We start from the raw sequence: 16,728 nt of genomic DNA, 5'->3' as shown, positions 1-16,728 counted from the left end.
TGCCCTTCAAGTGCCGCATGATGACTCCCAAGAGGATCTGCTCCATGAGCTTCCCTGGTACTGAGGTCAAACTGACCGGCCTGTAGTTCCCCGGGTCTGCCCTCCGGCCCTTCTTGTAGATGGGCGTCACGTTTGCTAGCCGCCAGTCAGCTGGGACCTCCCCCGATAGCCAGGACTGCTGATAAATGATGGATAGGGGCTTGGCCAGCTCCTCTGCCAGTTCTCTCAGTACTCTTGGGTGGATCCCATCCGGCCCCATCGACTTGTGCACATCCAAGTGCCGTAGCAGGTCACCAACCAGTTCTTCGTGGATGGTGAGGGCCACATCCTGCTCCCCGTCCCCTTCCACCAGTTCTGGGTACTGGGTATCCAGAGAGCAACCGGTTTTACCACTAAAGACTGAGGCAAAGAAGGCATTGAGCACCTCCGCCTTTTCCTCATCTCTTGTAACTAAGTTTCCCCCCGCATCCAGTAAAGGATGGAGATTCTCCTTAGTCCTCCAACCACAAATATAGGTAACTCTTTGCTTCTATGTGACTTACATCCTGAATATTTCTTGTGTGCAGCACAAAGACTGGTCTGCTTTCTTGTTTGTTTTTGACTTTGCTGCCTTCCTTCATTAATATAATGGAAGAAAAATGTCACTCGGGATCTTGTCTCAGATTTATATCCTTCAGGGTTATGCTTTATCAATGGTATGTATACTGTGCTGTTTGATGTACTGAAGAAAATTAAAACAATTAAATGATGTAGCATTCTCCATTTCCTCCAGAGAGTAAAAAAGACATTAAGCCCCAAATAACAATATATAAGTTGCCGTCTGATTATTTGCAATATAGGAAATATTGCTTCCTACTCCCTTCTCTTGGGTTTTGCTGTGGTCTGTTGGAAGGAAAGGAAAGGAAAGGAAAGGAAAGGAAAGGAAAGGAAAGGAAAGGAAAGGAAAGGAAAGGAAAGGAAAGGAAAGGAAAGGAAAGGAAAGGAAAGGAAAGGAAAGGAAAGGAAAGGAAAGGAAAGGAAAGGAAAGGAAAGGAAAGGAAAGGAAAGGAAAGGAAAGGAAAGGAAAGGAAAGGAAAGGAAAGGAAAGGAAAGGAAAGGAAAGGAAGGAAGGAAGGAAGGAAGGAAGGAAGGAAGGAAGGAAGGAAGGAAGGAAGGAAGGAAGGAAGGAAGGAAGGAAGGAAGGAAGGAAGGAAGGAAGGAAGGAAGGAAGGAAGGAAGGAAGGAAGGAAGGAAGGAAGGAAGGAAGGAAGGAAGAAAGAAGGAAAGAAAGAAAGAAAGAAAGAAAGAAAGAAAGAAAGAAAGAAAGAAAGAAAGAAAGAAAGAAAGAAAGAAAGAAAGAAAGAAAGAAAGAAAGAAAGAAAGAAAGAAAGAAAGAAAGAAAGAAAGAAAGAAAGAAAGAAAGAAAGAAAGAAAGAAAGAAAGAAAGAAAGAAAGAAAGAAAGAAAGAAAGAAAGAAAGAAAGAAAGAAAGAAAGAAAGAAAGAAAGAAAGAAAGAAAGAAAGAAAGAAAGAAAGAAAGAAAGAAAGAAAGAAAGAAAGAAAGAAAGAAAGAAAGAAAGAAAGAAAGAAAGAAAGAAAAGATCTGGTATTAATTTTTCATAGTATATTTTATACTCTTCTAACTTTTTCCAGCTATAGGAAATGCTATTATTTCTAAGCTTTTCTCCACGAATATAAGTGCTATAAAACTGTGGAATTTGAGAGGGGCAGCAGTTTTTTTTTTTTTTGTTTTGTTTGCTTTTTGACTTTTCTCATGATTAGAAACATTAATAGACTATCTTGATTTATTAGATGAAGTACTTACTTTCCTAGATGGCAGAAGTGGTTAGTTTCCTAGGTGGCAGTATTGTTACCATACTTCCCATTCCTCCTTTCTTCCCTTCCCCCTCTGATGCTCAAATTCTCTCTTCTTCACTCCTTGTCATTTCTTCATGTCAATTAAATGCTCTTTGGGAAGATGGATAGGCAGCTTTTGTATATTTGTACAGCACCTGCACAAGGCTGTAGTTGAGGTCTCTAGATGTAATCACAACTGAAACAATAGCACACCTGCAACTCCATGTATATTGGCAACAATTTGCTCCACAATGAACCTAAGATAGTTTTCAATGCAGAACTGTCATTAATTCTTTCTATTTCTTTCTTGAATGGCTGTATGTAAGAGCTACAACCTTGCCTCAGAAAAAAAATGAGTTCCACCAGAATGATACCAGAGGACTAGAATAAGAAAAACTCTTCAGGGCAGGAACTACCTCTGAGTGTGTCTGAATAGCATTTGCTGACACCAGGACTCTTGTGAGTGTCTAAGATGCAATTACATAATGCATATATATAAAATGGAATGTGTCATTACTGCAGTGTTAAGCTATATTTGGAAACCACAACAAGAAAAGTACTTTTTTTTTTTTTTTTTTTTAATTTCACTGTGGGTAAAAAGAGTCTGATATATGAAGCATTTTATTAGACCATCTTTTTATTTTAATAACTGCTAATTTGCACACCTAACATCAATTGCTGGTACAATTAATTGTGGATGCAAATGAGAATGTTTAGCTGTCTAATCACCTGATTGTGTCTATAAATCAGTGACAGTAATTATGTGCGTAAATGCTCATTTCAGCCTGCAATTAATTTGGTCAAAATTGATAGGACCAGGAAAAAAAAAAAAAAAAGGAAAAAACAAACAAACAAACAAAAACCACCTCAGGCTGAAATTTGGTCCCCAGTGTGTAAAAAGAGAAAGTATCTTCTTCCTCTGCCTCTTGTGTCTAAATTGCAGAGAGCTAAGTAGACAAAGAGCAATGACTCCCCAGTCCCCAATAACTCACTGCCAATGTTTCACAATAAAGTGCAATGGGAGAGGAAATATTTCCATAAGGGTTCATTAATCACAAAGTATTTGCCATGCACAACCACTCTGCAGAGCAGGTAAAGAACCCTCGGGGATGTTGCCTGGCACAGCTTGTCATTTTCATAATAGGAAAAGTATTTTTTGCACAAATGCTGTAGAACCGAAGTTGCAGATGGCTCCATTGGCAGGGCTGGAGCCTCCTGGCACAATGCTAGGCAGCCAAAGCTACTTTAGATATTTATAGCAAGGGTTAGTGATAGCTCAAAAGAAGGATGCTGAAGATGCTGTCTGCCCCACTGTGTGCAATATTCCCAGGTGCGCCCCTTGAAAGGACATATGCGACAGGCCAAAAGCAAACAAACACAAAACATAAACTGCAGAATGATATGCAAGTCTTACCTGTCCCTGCTGTGGGGCAGAACACTAGGGAAAGGTCTAGGAACAATTAAACTGATTGCAACTGAGAACCTGGGGATCCAACAGACAACACTAGCAGAACTATATGGAAAAGATGGTTTTCCACCTCCATAGCTTCTTCGAGAATTGAGCATGAGGTCATTTCACACTACCTAACCTTGAGGACACAGAGAGCCCCTGTTATCCCAGTATACTCTAACCCATCTGGACCTGCTCAATTTATTTGCATGAGAGGTGGGGTTGATACCTTGCTTACTGTACCTCTGTGGTCTTCGTCTCTGAGTCGTTCATTGCTACTTCACTCCCTGATGGAACTCTGATAAAATTCAGAACCACCTGATATAATTCTAATTTCAGTGTGAATGTAATGTGTTTTCCTTATATACCACTACAATGTGCAGCAAAAATGCTGCAGGCTCAGATATGTGTTCTCAGTTCTTTGAGCTACTCCTTGTTTGTGCTTGATGCACGGTCCTGAGTGAAGCTATTGCTCTGCTGTGATATGTGCATTGGGTACAAGGACAGTGGTCATTTGCTGGGACAACTGAATCTTGGGCTGTTCTGACAGACAATTTGAGCTATTGTCAGGCAATGGGTGTTTTTGTTGTTGTTGTTGTTAGGTGGCTGTTCAGGACATAAAACCTTGCATGTGACACTCTTCCAAGGGCTGACCCATGTGATCTATTTGCCTAAGTATCAAAAGAGGTTTTAGCTCCCGTCAACAATGTGCAACACTGCAGGTTCCCTTTTCCAAGGCTGTTACTTGGACCCACTGTGTGCTAAGGACTTTGTGGCTTCTAGGCATCCAGAAGAGAGCTCCTGGTCTACCTGATGCCGAGACTGGCTCTGTCAGGAACTGAAAATCATTCTTTTTTTCTACATATGAAACTACAACTTGTGGGATTTCAATTCCAGAATATTTTAAAAGTTCTGTTCTATTTTGTTTTATTTTTTTGGTCTGACTGGGGATGAAAATCTTACCCAAGAATTACCACGGAATACAGATTTCTTAGCTGAAATTTCCTGCTTCCTTCAGGATCTTGGTGGGATGGTTACAATGAAGAATAACATATCTGAAAGAGGAGAGGCTGGAGAAGACTCAGCCTGACCTACAGACTGACAGACGTAGCTTTCAGAAACAATTCAGCTGACACATGCATTCTGCCCATTACTTCTCTCATCTGCTAGTTACCACTATCAGCAGCAGCAGCCTGTTGGGCTCCTGGCTCCTGCTGCTGCTCCCTGCTGCTGTGGCACGTGAGTGCTCTTAGTGAGTCATTTCCAACCACCAAGGGGACTCACAGCCACATCTCCACTTCTCCTAAAATAGAAGCTCACTGCTAGATCTTCTTTCCCTCTAAAACAGGCAACCTATGAGAAAAAGCACTATACTTTTGGCAGTATCTGAAACATAATAATAAACTCACTAGAGCTGTGGAGAAGCAGAACTATGTTCTAAACAATAACAAGGGCCCAAGTTGGCAGTGCAGGTGGCCTTCCAAGGCAAAATAGAGCCACATGGAAATGGGCTCCATTCTTTGTAGTCTGTAGTCTTTGCAGTAGAGGCCATTGCAGAATCAGCTTTTCTTTTCATTCCATTATTTGAAAAAATCTCTGAGGGAGGCCATATAATCAACGCATCCTCCTCACATTTCAGTTCAGAAAACTGACATTGAAAGGAATACTATTTAACAAATAAAATAATACTAAGCTTTTTAAACAGTTTTATGAAAGCAAGTCTTGTCTGTAGTCTAGTTTACTCTTACCACATCAACTATTATAAATAGCAGGATGATATTCCTTTTAAATAAACATTCATTACACTGGGAAAATGTGGGTTATTTTCAAGCACAAGTGTTAGCAGTAAAACATTATTCTGCATTTCTATAACCTCTCTTTTTTATTTCTAGGTATTTCCACACTATATATTTGGGTATCCGGAGTCGACGGAGTGGAGAGAATGACAGATGGCGGTTTTATTGGAAAATGGTGTATGAGTATGCAGATGTGAGTATGCTGCATTTGCTAGCCACGTTTCTGGAAAGTGCACCACAGCTGGTCCTGCAGCTCTGTATTGTTGTGCAGACTCGTACACTTCAGGCTCTCCAAGGTAGGGGTTCATTTAATCTATTTGTTTTTTATCATTTTAGGAAGATGTAATTCCTATACATACATATTTATCCTTTTAAACCGCTATGTGCCTTGCATAAGAGCAGATCTTGCCTGCTAGCTGCTATTAAGCTATTAAGCTGTTAACTATGATTCTGTCAAGAAAGCCTGTACTGTTGGAGTTTTTTAGCGTTTCTTATTGGCCCTGGATTGTGGGTAGGATTTACAATGTTTTGCTTTCTGCACATCCTTGTAATAGAAGAGCTCTTCTGATTATCCACCGGGCCAATGTGAAAATTGCATCAATCAAACTACTGCTCCTCTCCCTATGTTTCTTTCTGTGAATGCTCAAAACCCTCTGAACTCCAGTAATAATGTTCGTAGGGTATTATGCAAAACAGAAAACAGCACAGGAGAAAGCAGATATTCTGTGAAGAAAGTGCCAGAATCTGTGGAATACATGTCCATCAGTTCTCAGCCATGTTTATCTGAAATAATACAAGTCAGCCGCTGAGCATTACAAGAACACTCATTCCTTCAAGCTCTGGGTTTTCTCCGAAGGCTGATGCTTTCAGCAAGCATGATTACGTCTTTAAAATGGTAAATGCATGCACATGTCCTTCCAGGGGATTGTCAGTCACTGGAACGGGTATAAAAATACCTCATTCTCCACTTCTTTTTTGATGCTACTTTTGGATATCTGGCAGCTTTCCATTCATGTTGTACCATTGCTTTGTCTTATGGCTGAATTTGGGCAGAAATTATCAGCAAGTGAATGAGATGAATGAGAACTTGGGATCCCTTTGTCACGGATGTTATAAGGCAGTGAAGAGGGGAAGGGAGGAATGGAGAAGGGGGGGAGGACAGAGGGAGGAAGGAAATACAACACTTTTGCCATTTGTTTTTTAAGAAAATTCATGTGTATGCCGCTGTACAAGATTGAACAGTGACAGCACCTTGCTCCAAGAAGCTCTCAGTCTCATCAGCTTATTATGAGTAAACATGCAGTGAGACTGTTCAGGTGTAAAAGAACTGGGAATAAAGTGGATAACTGTGTGAATACCTTGATTCTGGGCAGTTTCCTGTGGATGGATCAGAGGTTTATCAGTTACTCAACTTTGAACTGATGTCTAGTACAGGCTCTCCTGGTTCCTGTGGTGGTTTGTTTTGTTCTGTTTTGTTTCTTAGTTTTGTTTCTTTAGATCTGAAACCCTGTCACCTTAAGGGGAAAAGAAAGCCAAAGTTTCTATTTTAATTAGTCGCCTAAGAACTTCCTACAGCTATTTCTCAAAATGCTGCTGCCCCACACCAACAAGTCCAAACCCTTATTGTTCAAGAGATGGTATTATCACTTCAAGAAGCTTTGGCCCTCCAGAAAAAAATGCTCCAGAGAGAGACTCAGGAGATTAACATAGCCTGAATACTGTATGGTCAGCTGTAATTGAGCTATCTTCATAAACTATTAATACAGAAGGCCTCTCGCATTCATTTTTGTGCAATAACAGATCTGTCTAAGAGAAATGTGGCTGGTGAGTAGGCACTAAGCCTGTGATGTACTCTGTAAATGGTTGTTAATTAGAGAAAACCTGAAATGCTTCAATTTAGAAGGCAAAAATGGTTCCTGAAGCCTGCAATCAACTCTGTAAAATCTGTGTATCAGAAACGAGAAAGGGATAAAACTATAATTATGCATTTCAGCTGAGAAGGCTGACAATATTTACTGATTCTGTCTTCCCCCATTTTCTTCCAACACCTCAGGAGAAAAGGCCCCATATAAAAAAAATTAGGAAAACTAAACAAGGTTGTAGCATTTTCTTAAACACTGGTATCATTATATTCTCCTGATGAAACTTAATATGTTAACATACTTTGCCAGCTGGGAAAATCTTTTTTCTATTCTCTGTACTTCTTTAAAGAAATGCTAAAGATAACGCATTGTACTATAGGTTGGAAGATTTGCTGTGAGGTTGCATAAGGAGAGCATAATTTCTCTCAGTGGTATCATGCTTCAGCTGGGTGTTTAAAAAGGCTATCCGTACTGTACATGCTTCAGCTAGCTGTCTGCTCACTGAGCCTGTTACAAATATTTCTAACAAGGATCAATGAACAGAGGTTTTGATTGATTTTCTTTGTTTAGAGAAAGCTGCTTGTTTTTTTGTTGTCGTTCCTTTAGCTCTCTCTCCCACAGGATAGCATTATCATGACAATTGGGAAGTGCTGACATTGCCGGTCCACCTCCTTAAAAGTGTGCTTGCATTACAAACCACAAATTTGGCATGGGGAGCAAGTGATACTGGAAACGTTTTGTTCTCTAAGCAGGGTATTTCTAATATAACGCCATTAATGCCCACAAGAAAAACTGTTAAATATTTTATTTATGAAACTTCATTTATTTCATTCTAAATGCACCAATATAGCCTCATTCCCAACAGAAGAATGCTGTCAGCATCGCTGTAAATCCCCTGTTTTGTAATGGGTGTTGGCTAGGTGCATTTTCCTGGTTCTTTCAGTCCTTAAGCCTTGCTAATAAAGGTAAAAATACATACTGACATGTGCGGAAGTCCTTATGAAGATCAAGAAAAATGTAACGCGATGCATGCAAATCTTCTCTCTCAGTCTTCCATACAGTGCAGGGAGGGCCATTTCAAAAGCCCAGAGGATGCACCACAAGGATCCTTTAAGATCCTTGCTTGGGATCCCTAAGTATGAAATAAGAAAATGCATTGTTAACTTCTAGCAAGGACTATGTATCATTGTACCGTGACTGCTGCAGCAAAACATTGCAGAGCTACAGGCTGGGAGATGAGTGGTTGGAAAGCTGCCTGGCAGAGAAGGACCTGGGAGTGATGGTGGACAGTCGGCTGAATATGAGCCAGCAGTGTGCTCAGGTGGCCAAGAAGGCCAACGGCATCCTGGCTTGTATCAGAAACACTGTGACCAGCAGGGCTAGGGAGGTGATCGTCCCCCTGTACTCGGCTCTGGCGAGGCCGCACCTCGAGTACTGTGTTCAGTTTTGGGCCCCTCGCTACAAGAAGGACATCGAGGTGCTGGAGCGGGTCCAGAGAAGGGCGACGAAGCTGGTGAGGGGCCTGGAGAACAAGTCCTACGAGGAGCGGCTGAAGGAGCTGGGCTTGTTCGGCCTGGAGAAAAGGAGGCTCAGGGGCGACCTTATTGCTCTTTACAGATACCTTAAAGGAGGCTGTAGCGAGGTGGGGGTTGGTCTGTTCTCCCACGTGCCTGGTGACAGGACGAGGGGGAATGGGCTGAAGTTGCGCCAGGGGAGTTTTAGGTTAGATGTTAGGAAGAACTTCTTTACCGAAAGGGTTGTTAGACATTGGAACAGGCTGCCCAGGGAAGTGGTGGAGTCACCATCCCTGGAGGTCTTTAAAAGACATTTAGATGTAGAGCTTAGGGATATGGTTTAGTGGGGACTGTTAGTGTTAGGTCAGAGGTTGGACTCAATGATCTTGAGGTCTCTTCCAACCTAGAAATTCTGTGATTCTGTGATTCTGTGATTGCTTAGGGAGGAGGCCGTAGACAGTCAATACAGAGTGCCTTCATTCTTGGGCATTGGTACACAAAGAAATTTGAATATTGATAAAATGGTATCAAAATATCATGCTTACTAACTTCAAATTTTGTTCTTCTTTGAGATTTCATCAAAACTTGAAAAATTAGAGGCAATGATCTTTCTTATTCTGCCTGCAGCCAGCAGCCATCTCCCTCCCAGAGTGGAAGGTATCAAACAGGTTATGGGGGAAGCTGATGATTTCTGAGCACTAATTGCTCAAGAAGATAAACAAGTTCATTATGATGCTGTACTAAATTGGAGCTCTGCTAATCTTCTCTCACTCATTTTACCTATTTACCTCCACCTTTTCCATCCTGGTCCTTTGTGTCTGAGGAAATATCTACTGTCTAGAAGACAGAAGTGCCCAGAAAATAAGTAATTCCTCATTCTTTTCCTTGTGGGAGTCTGTTTCCTTTCTTTTCTCTTCATGCGCTCTGAGCACAGCACTCCCACGACAGCTTCTCTGCTGAGCCAGCAGCACCTCCAAACTGCATTGCCTTTTTTGTAATTACTCTGTAGAAAAGTAATCTAAGAAGCTTCATGGTGGGAGTCACTAGCTTCAACAGCCTTATTCTAGGTGGGAACTGTATGAGGAATGAGGCAACTCTGTATGTGTGGGGGACAATAGCAGAAAGTCCACAGAAACAACTGATGCTCATCCTACATCCATCTGTTTGCATAAGGACGTATATGTAGATAGAAGTGTCTAAATTGTCTGCAGACATGCTAGTTCAGCTACTAGAAACAGTCTAACAGCAATATCCCAGAGGCCAGGGTGAGCAAAATGATCTTAGTGCGAGCCTATACCAACCATCTGAAACTCTTTGTGGGCTTGAGCACTTCTCTACATATTTTCAATTGCACACCCAGGGCTGGGCAACCAGGCCCTTCATTGGACCTTTGGTTCTTCAGACCACAGAGAGATGAAATAACAAAGCTGAACGTGTTTGGATTATAGGATTACCCCATAAATTCATTCATAGTGCCAGCACTGGAGGGGAAGGGGGACACAAGGTCAGCATGGGTCAGTCTGTCATATCATTTTGGAACCATTCCCTCAGACTGGCAAACATCCTTGGGCCTTTTCTTTTTATTTTTTGGGGTTTTCCCATGGTGACATTTGATTTTAGAAAGACTCCCTGTGTTAACATTTGTGAAAACAAGCAAGCAAAACAGCCTGCAGTTCTTACTGGAACTCCTTTATGTTAGCATAGACTTACTGCTATCTTATTCAAGGGCATGGTGTTGTAGCTACTCCTAGATGAGCAGATAGATAAGATTCCTCCCTGGATTTACCACACATTTCATTATGTATATTATATTAATTAAGACATTTTTTAAATTATAGATTAGTTTCTCATTCTTGTTTACTGCATATTATGCTGGCTAGTCAGCACTTGACATTTTATTCTCCATCAGCCCCTGGGGAGTTTGCTCTGGCTTCTCCATACAGTACTATTTATCAAAGTCGCTATCAAATTTTGATCAAAGTCTAATCAAAGTTTTTTATCACATAAGGCTACAGTTCTTTATACAGACTGACAGTAGTGCAGAAGGAGAATGAGAAGTTTGGAACAGTTCATAAATTCATCAATTTTGTTGAAGTTACCACACACACACTCACGGGGCCACTGGATTCTGCTGAAACCACATTTCCATGAAGTCTCTCTGGCCAACCATCTTCCCATTTTCTACCAGCTCTGCTGGAAACTCCAACACTGTTTGTGTGCTGACACACAAATGTCCACAGTGCCAACAAGGATCAATCTCTAGACTTTCTGCTCCAAACCGGTCACTTTTCCTGCCTGGGCTGAGCAAGAATTTCAGAGAATTGCTGGTAGTTTATGACATGGCTGATAGGCCCTAGCTTTATCTGACAGAAGGAAATTATGTGTTAGCTAGTTCATTATAAAATTGTCTGGCAAAACTCATCCTCAAGCATCAGGAATTCAAACTCTGTTCACATCAGTGCAATAAACTGAAAGTCATTTAAGTTTATACATATTTTTATTCTATTTTGTGTGTGTGTGTGTGTGAGGACAATGCTGTGCTTTACAAGGTTTTTTCTTGTTTTGTGACCTTCACAGCAACTTTGGATTGCTGTGTAAAACGCTGCATACATTTGCAGTGCTCTTTAAATAAATAAATAAAAGAAAAAGAATTCTGATGGAAAATCTTATACAATTCAAAATATATTTGTATGGAAATAAAGTGCAGCTCTTGAGTTCTGGGCAAGCTGCCACTGCTTTTCTCTGTGCTGTCAAGGTTCTGCACCACTGCAATCCAGCACCCAGCCTTTCCATAGAGAAAGAAAAGCAGAACAAGCAATAGCCACAGAATCTGCCTGCAACTCGGCAAAACAGATTTTCAGTGACAAAGATGAACAAATATGGTACACTATGGAGTAAATGTGTCATCTGTAAACAACTTAAACTGATCTATATGTCCCCCTTGAAAATCTTAAAATGTTGTCTTGCACTCATTAGTGTAGAGCCATCATATTAGCACATCTGTGTTTCTGATAGGACAAGAGAGGACTTCCTGAAGGCAATCATGTCATATAATCCATTTCATAACCTGATTAGAATCTTAAAACTAGTTATATCCTCCATCCTCAATATACCAGTTGGAAGTTTAATTCTCTGATTGATAGAGACCTGCTGCTGCTGTCCTGCCTTTTTAATTTCATCAGTAGTCTGTCCCTATTTATTGTTAACCTATCCCTATTTTTACACTTGTTCCCCATGGAAATGATGATTCTATGATCATATAGTCCATTTCTGTCCACTGTTCCTGACTTTAAACAACTTTTAAACTATTGTACTATTTCAATCAAATATAAAAATACAGCAGAAATCTCAAAGATAATTAAGTTTCTTTAAATGTTGTGCAAAATAAATAAATGAAAACAAACCAACAGGCTAGTCAGAGGAGAAAAAGGGAAAAAAAAAAAAAAAAAAAAAAAGACAAATTAGACCCTCCACAAAGGGAAAAAGCAGGCAGATTTCAGCCATTATCCATTTTTTTTGGCACCAGCCACTAGCCAGCCTAAGCACGTATCCTTCCAGATGAACCATTGCATTGCTCTCCGCTACCCAGTGGGACTGTTGTGATAGACAGACAGAATTAGGGAATAGGAGACACTGTGCAAGGAAAGTCATTCGTTCTGTTGTTCATTCTCTCATCTCACGAGAGGTTCTGCATTCTCTTGATTATCTTCATAGGCATTGCAGTTTTAATTCATCAGTTCCAGTTTGAATTCATCATTGGGGAATATGGGTGACCAAGACCATAGATTATCTTAGATTGCATTTTGCCAGTACTCTCATATTTCTACTGGCAATATCTCACTAGGTATGACCTAGAATTGTAATTCCCTGTTGACCCAGACATTGCACTGGTTAATGCTAGTTATTTCATGATCCTTTAAAACACACAGGCTCTTCTGGTGTCATGTCACTCTGATGAGGCTTCAATTACATTAAAAAAAAATTATTAAAAACTAAATGCGTGTAATCCAATTTCATCTCTCTCTCTCTTTTTTTTTTTTTTTTTCTAAACTGCAAGGTACTTGTGAATTTTCCACGTATCACTTTCCTTTTCTACATTGATAATGTCTCCCAAAACCTTATATTGCTTTGTAAAACCAAGGTCAGTAAGAGAAATATTCAGAAAAGATTGTTTCCAAGTGTAATCAGTAAAGAGAAAATTAATAGTAATCCTACTCTAGTCCAAGAGTTTTTCAACAGCATTTCAAGAGAATCCTGCGGTGCCTTATTTTTTTTAAGATAATTCCTTATACTTGCCTTATCTATCCTCTACTAATCCCCATCTTCTCACACTTTACCAGTATTTTCCCACCAGCATGGTAATAGCTATTCTACCAAAACTTTGGTAGATTAGACCTCCCACATTTTATTTGTTGAGATAGAAGTTACAAAAGAAAGCTATCAAGTTGGTCTCCACTCTGTGGCTCTCTTATGATCTACTTTTTTTGGGGGGGAAATATATGTTTACCTTCATCTTCAATTAGTTTTTGCTTTAAAAGCTGCTCTAAAGCTACAATATTTTGTTTTGAAGCTCTCATTGTAGGTCTGTTTTAGTCCATTACTTGTGTAATGCATCAGATTTCCAGTCACATGATACCAGTTTTAAGTGGATGGACTAATTTAAGATGCTTCTCACCAGAAGCAAGATTTCATATGCCAGCTCTTTCAGGATCCCAGAAGAGAGGTTTTCTAGTTCCACTGAGTGACAACATGAAGCTTGGAGTTCTGCTTCTATCTACAGTAACGCAGACTCATTTTCTGTTCTCTTTTCCCATTAGCTGGTTCTATATTTTATCCATTGATTCAAGTGCCCTTATTGAAAACTGACCTTCAAGGTACTGTTTTATTGTTGATCATCCTTTTTCCATTTCTATCTTGGCATCATTTTTGAGGTGGGTTTGCATACAGCTATGTTCTGAGACTTTTCTAGAAGTTTTTCCTTTTTCAGAGTTTAAAAGATCCAAAAATTCCTCTGTGTTTTGACTTAAAGAAAATCCAAGCCTCCTCCACAAAGAAGTCCCTGAACAATTAATTTGTGTGGCCTTCACTCATTTCCCTAAATTTCTTATAGATAGACTGACTACATATCTATTTTTGTTTATCTCTTCAGTTTGTTTAAACTGAACAAACATTCATGTGATCTAATGCTATTTTTTATTTTATTTTTTTACAATTAGCCATCCTACAACAAGCTCAATACTTTCTATAAATAAGTTTAAAAAGAAACATCTCTGCTTTCTGACAGAATATCTGTCAGTTGTCACACTCCAGAATATCTGGGCTGTCTTCAGTAGCATTTGGTCTCCAGCATGTATCTGAGAATCGAAGTCTCCCATAATGAGACAATTCTCTACAGAATTTCTCCCTATAATAGCAACTTGATCGTCTCTATCCATATCCAAATTTAACTCTGGAATTCTACAGCAGACTCTAACAACTACCCACTATCTTTCCCCAAAAGTAATTTTGCTTGCAAACAGGATCTGTTATATTGGCAATACCTTTCTGAAACTTCAGTTTGCCCTTCCATTCCCACACACCACTTTTATCATTATTTCCATCTTTCCTGACTACCAGCTTCCCTCTAGTATCTACATCCAGGGAGTGATTATGAGTCCATGATATTTCCGTAACCCTGTAGTACACTTTGTAACCCTATAGTACTTCATGTCCTACAACCATGGCTTTTTTTTTCCTGCTTGATACCCAGATTCATTGCAAAAGTACTGCTCTTATTCCTTAAATTTACTGATCCAATTTTCCATGCATTAGACACTATCCTTTCACTAATCACTTTTAGTCTCACTCACCAGACCACAGCTCTCATTAATCACTTTTTTGTCACACTTCTTATTCCTGTATACCTTGATGTGACATCCATATGGCAACTGGTGTATTCCTGTTTCCAGATATCCTAATCATTCTGCATTCAGTCTGCAGCTATAATATATCAGTACAACTTTATATAGAGGAGGAAACGTATGCAGTATGGTATTATCACAGCACATCTACAACAAACCCAGTGTCCAGGACTTCAGCCTCTGAATAGCAACTAGAGAAGATATTAGTGAATATTTCTCTTCTTTCCATTTAAGTGCAGCAAAAATATTTATCTAGCATCATCAGGAACAAGAGTGGACCTGCCTCCAACATTTTTGCCAAATTGTATGTTCTGGTTAATCTCCTTCTTACTGAGTTTATGCCTGTATCTTTATCCCACGGATTCTGTTTACTTCCTATTAAATCATCATAAAAAGTCCACAGAACAACATAATACCATATCGGCATATCAGTATGAGTTTGTGTTATTATGGAGAAAATAATATTTGTGGAGCTTTGCCACTTATTATGCATTTTTAGCACTCAGTAAATCATAGGAAAAATGAAGTATATACTATTCTTCTGATGTAATAGCAGTAAGGCTTCATAACATGCCAACTTGAAATCTGCATGTGTCATTTTAATAGAAAAAGGTAATTAAAAACAGTATTAGGAAGACTTAATATACTTGCTACTCTAATTTAGTGCTACTAGTTTTGTCCCTTTTTTTTCTGACCACATTAGTGAAAATTTCAGATACAGATATCTCCAGTTTAGTTTCACAATCGTATTAAAAGACTGCAAACAACCAGCTGATTACCAAAGATATTAGGTGGGTGTCTCCTTCACTATTTTTTTAATTGTCATATTTTTTAACTGTGAGTCCAACTTTATGCAAATAATTTGTAATAACTTTAAAGTATTATGCCAGTCTGAAAGGAAATAAATTCCCATAATGGCATGATCACAGTGGAGTTTGTGTTGACCTTTGCGGATCTTTGTGAGGTTCTGCTCAGCCTGCTGAGATTCTCCTGAAGGGCAGCCCTGCCCTCCAACACATCCCATCAGCTGTTCCACTCTGGTGGGTCCAGGCTTAAAGACTGTTATGAACCAAGAGGTCCTATGAAGGGAAATTCTTTGGGGAATAATTGGAAGGAATGGCAAAAAATAAAATAAAATAAAATAAAATAAAATAAAATAAAATAAAATAAAATAAAATAAAATAAAATAAAATAAAATAAAATAAAATAAAATAAAATAAAATAAAATAAAATAAAATAAAATAAAAATACTTCATGTCATCTACAGGATTTTAATCATTTTAATCTTAATAGTGGTTCCACACAGCTGCTAAGACATACATAGTGGTAAAGACAGCACAAGATGCAAAGTAGTGCATTGAGTTTCTGTAAGTGTGATATATTGCCTACACACTGAATTTTATCTGTTAGGGAATGTCACAAAGTTAGTGGCATATCCTTCTGCTCCCTTTATGTTGTGCTAAAAGCACATTTGCCAAGGAACAAATTCCTAGTTTCATGCTTTGGGTTACTATATTTTCTATGATGGTTACTTTTATTCATGGGTGGGGAAAAAAAAAAATGAGGTACACTTGGCACAGAAAAAGCTTTTCTGTGTCTAATATAACAGTGAGAACTTTCAGTCATGATTGTTTCTTACCCAAAGACTGCACCACGCTGCAGAGATAAAAATTAACTTGAATTTTTCACCATGCAATGGCTTTTAAAGCTTCTGTCAAGCAGACAATAGGCATCTCTAACCTTACTCTGAATACATATACCGAACATTTTCTCAGTCATTTCCTTGCCCATCCATGATATCCATCTCCGTTATTCATCTTGTACATTATGGCCTATCTGCAAAATTGCTCTTTTTCCTAAAATTTACAAGAAGATTAATTCTTCCCGTTGAGAGTGATTTTAGCTCCATTGAAAGTTCCACGACAAAGTGGGAATGCACGCATTAAAATGTGTCTTGTACGATTTTCAAGTTTAGACGTATATGGGATATAATAGGGGTAATAAAGTGACCTATGGAGATGAGTATCCATAAATTATGTTATGGGTATTAGTATTTTTTCTGTCATGCATACACTAGATGAATAATGAATGGTGAATTTAAATGAAAACCAATTGTATTCCTGTTTTGTGCTCAGAGTTTCATAAGTATCAGTGAATAATATCCTATGCAAAAGTGAGACTCAAACAAAGGGTTCAGTATGGCACAGGAGGGTCACCCTGTGGGAGCCCTCTCCTAGGAGTCAGTGGAACTGCTTTCAGGAATAAAGACTACTCACTGGACCGGGGCTTACAAGACCATTGTTTTACCAAAAGTTATTAAATAGCTTTCTTTTGTGTTAGGCTTGACAATATACCCAATCTAATGGGGATA

At 39.2% G+C, this 16,728-nt stretch overlaps 1 protein-coding gene across 1 annotated transcript in view; it reads left to right on the top strand.

Annotated features, from left to right (window-relative positions):
* Positions 1–16,728, top strand: part of XKR4 (XK related 4) — a 234,920-nt gene that overhangs the window by 137,517 nt on the left and 80,675 nt on the right. Inside the window, exon 2 of the mRNA XM_027452235.3 lies at positions 5,178–5,377. Within this exon, the coding sequence (XP_027308036.1) occupies positions 5,178–5,377 (200 nt within the window). The remainder of the gene's footprint in view (positions 1–5,177; positions 5,378–16,728) is intronic.

The sequence above is a fragment of the Anas platyrhynchos genome, chromosome 2 (genome assembly GCF_047663525.1).
Source record: "Anas platyrhynchos isolate ZD024472 breed Pekin duck chromosome 2, IASCAAS_PekinDuck_T2T, whole genome shotgun sequence".
Taxonomy (NCBI): Eukaryota; Metazoa; Chordata; class Aves; order Anseriformes; family Anatidae; genus Anas; species Anas platyrhynchos.
Note: the sequence above shows the minus strand (reverse complement) of the source record. Positions and strands in the feature narration are given on the sequence as shown.